At 32.8% G+C, this 2,646-nt stretch overlaps 2 protein-coding genes across 3 annotated transcripts; both read left to right on the forward strand.

The window, feature by feature from the left end:
* LOC148313535 (rRNA-processing protein UTP23 homolog) lies at nt 1-1,603 on the forward strand. The gene is made up of 2 exons (XM_088261532.1): nt 1-303; nt 760-1,603. The coding sequence occupies exons 1-2, from the start codon at nt 184-186 to the stop codon at nt 1,399-1,401; spliced, it is 762 nt and encodes a 253-aa protein (XP_088117658.1). The 5' UTR covers nt 1-183; the 3' UTR covers nt 1,402-1,603.
* Nucleotides 1-1,603, forward strand: LOC148313536 (anaphase-promoting complex subunit 13). Of its 2 annotated transcripts, none has more exons than XM_088261544.1 (2): nt 1-169; nt 415-1,603. In XM_088261544.1, the coding sequence occupies exon 2, from the start codon at nt 417-419 to the stop codon at nt 639-641; it is 225 nt and encodes a 74-aa protein (XP_088117670.1). In that variant the 5' UTR covers nt 1-169; nt 415-416; the 3' UTR covers nt 642-1,603. The 2 variants fall into 2 exon arrangements, with proteins under 2 accessions (XP_088117670.1, XP_088117678.1); XM_088261552.1 differs by having other exon boundaries at nt 164-303.
* Nucleotides 1,604-2,646: the final 1,043 nt, after the last annotated feature.

Genomic DNA, 2,646 nt, shown 5'->3' on the forward strand with positions numbered 1-2,646 from the left:
GATAGAATGTCAAACTGCGTCATGCAAATCGCTTAAACTTAAAAACGTGTTTAATATTTTAAACCTAAGATCGTGTTTCAGTTTGAAATACTTATACAGAGATTTTATTCGATATCAGATTTCATGCAAGATATTATTGATTTCTAGTGTATTAACACTAATTGTCAGGGTTCGTATTTTAAAATGAAAATTGCACGCTATAAAAAGGTGCAGAGATTCTTAAGCTTTTACTGCAATAATTTTGAATTCCACCAACCTTATCAAATTCTGATTGATGGTACTTTCTGTTTCATCGCGAAAAAGGTTAGATTTTTTTTTAAACTACGTATCGAATCTCGACACTTTTTTGGTTTGCATCAGCCTCAAAAAAAATGTATTCATATGTCTTTTTCCAACATCAAATTATTATTTCAGCAATGGACAGTGACGTAGTTAGAAACCTTCGTTTAGTGGATTTGGTGGATGATGCGTGGAGAGAAGACGAATTACCATTTGATGACATATTAGTTCCCGTTGAAGAACTCCCTGATCCAGAGGCCGATAGTGCGGACTCACATCTCACATTAAAAGAACAGAGTCAGAAATGGCAGGATGTCATTCCGAACTTTTTAGTAGAAACATCTTGCAACCCTTCAAACTGACTGATGTAATACTGTTGATTGTGGCCGACCATTAAAAATGTTGAGATTTGATACAAATATATATAATGAAATTAAGATTTATTTTTTCACGTGTTACTTCATTATTATTCTATTTAAGGAGCAAATTAATATCAAGGAACAGTTGCCTAAATATTTAGTGGCCGAAGTAAAACTACTCACTACAAAATGTGTTCTTATCGAAACTGAACGAATTGCTAAGAAGACATTAGGCGCTCTCACAATACTGAAACAATTTGGGATTCATCAGTGTGGGCACCGTGAACCCGTGTCAGGAGCGGATTGTTTATTATCTATGATTGGGACGGATAATAAATCTCACTATATAGTAGCTACTCAAGATAGAGCCCTCCAGGATAGTTTGAGAGCTATTCCGGGAACACCTCTGATTTATTTACACCAGAAAGCCCCAACTTTGGAGAAGCCCTCGACTGTAAGTTACGATTTGGCCAAGGCTAAACAGGACAATCTCCTCGGGTCGCTTAGCTCCGTACAACAAAAGACTTTAAATGTATTAAAAGAAAAATCAGGTGTTCTAGAAGAAGTCACTTTTAAAAAGACAAAGAGGAAAAGGAAAGGGGGGCCCAATCCACTTTCTTGTTTAAAGAAAAAAAAGAAAAAACACCAGCAAACTGACAAACCCACCAAAACTAGCAATGAAAAAGAAAGTGGGAGGGTAAGAAAGCGAAAACGAGTTAAGCTTCCGGCACATATTAAGGAGGTTCTCAAACAAGCAGCATGATTTCAACATATTTTTGAAAGATAAAATTTTCTGACGATAACCATCTGATCATATAATTTGTGACTCCTTTTCATCCCTCTATCAACACAATCTTACATTTTCTTCACATTTTATTTTTAAAATGTCATTGCAATCCTGCTTCTTTAATTTTGTTCTATGGCATCTTTTAACATTTGTACAATAAATTATTTTGTTTCCAAAATGTATTTTACTCATTTATAATTTTTTATGATTTCTAAAAAATATATCTTTCATTGGTTCTGTTTTTTATAATAAACTGGTGCCAGTTTTGTTCACTGAAGAAGCTTTTTAGGTAAGACACTTTCCAGCTACTTTTATGAAAAAATGCCTGAGAGTCGAAATTCGACATTAAAGTAAGTAGTTGCCACAGCTTTCGAAGGGCAGCTTTGGGCTTCGCAATGTAAAACTTTTAGTGAAGTTCTCATACTTTTTTTTTATAAAGGGGAATAGGGCTTTTTTATGTTTCTCATAATGTATTAAGGGCGTATACCAATTCCAATCTGTAAAATATTTTTTGGGGTCTTGCGCTTTACCAATAGTAAGCAAATAGAACGCTTATGAGCATCTCCTGCTCTCTACCAACAGTCTGTAAAAGACATTGTTTCTCGCAAACAATGTACTAATGCTAATAGGGGATAACAGATTTGGCAAAAATTCTATAGAGGTCATTGACTGAAATCAAAAAATAAAAGTTTAACCAGTTGTCCCAGTACTAAGTAAATCCATAAATGATGTAAATGAACTCTGAGGCCAAAATTTATAAATATAATCGTTTGCAAATACAAGCCATAAACATAAAGCTGTAAATTTTTCAATCATATTCAGTGAATCTCTTTGCTTTTCATTTCTGCTGAGATTCCGGGATACACTCGCATCGATGCAATTATGTATTACATAAATTATCCAATATTATTTTTAGTTATTTGATTTAATATCTATGTTTATTTTGATAATCCTTATTTTTTTTTTTAAATGGCAATAGTCAGAGTTGAAATACTTACAATATCCATGTTTCCTCATTATTACAACTAAAAAAGTAATAATTATGAAGTATTTTTACTCACAAAATAAAGTTGAAGAAACAATATAAATTATAACCCAAGAGGTAAGTTAGCAATGTTGGTTTTATACTTACTTTTCATCGAGGGTATAAATTTTTGCCAAGGCAGTCAAAAATTCCAAAGTTCCAGTTATGCAACTATTATTAAAAAAAAAAATGAAAGA

The sequence above is a fragment of the Brachycentrus maculatus genome, unplaced genomic scaffold, assembly GCF_059751285.1.
Source record: "Brachycentrus maculatus isolate JH-2025_06_01 unplaced genomic scaffold, ASM5975128v1 h1tg000010l, whole genome shotgun sequence".
Taxonomy (NCBI): domain Eukaryota; kingdom Metazoa; phylum Arthropoda; class Insecta; order Trichoptera; family Brachycentridae; genus Brachycentrus; species Brachycentrus maculatus.

What these genes read in the sequence shown, in the direction of transcription:
- LOC148313535 (XM_088261532.1), top strand. Translation starts at nt 184, where the DNA reads ATGAAAATTGCACGCTATAAAAAGGTGCAGAGATTCTTAAGCTTTTAC. An exon ending in TCTGTTTCATCGCGAAAAAG is followed by an intron (nt 304 to 759) that starts GTTAGATTTTTT and finishes ATTCTATTTAAG; the next exon opens with GAGCAAATTAATATCAAGGA.
- LOC148313536 (XM_088261544.1), top strand. Translation starts at nt 417, where the DNA reads ATGGACAGTGACGTAGTTAGAAACCTTCGTTTAGTGGATTTGGTGGAT.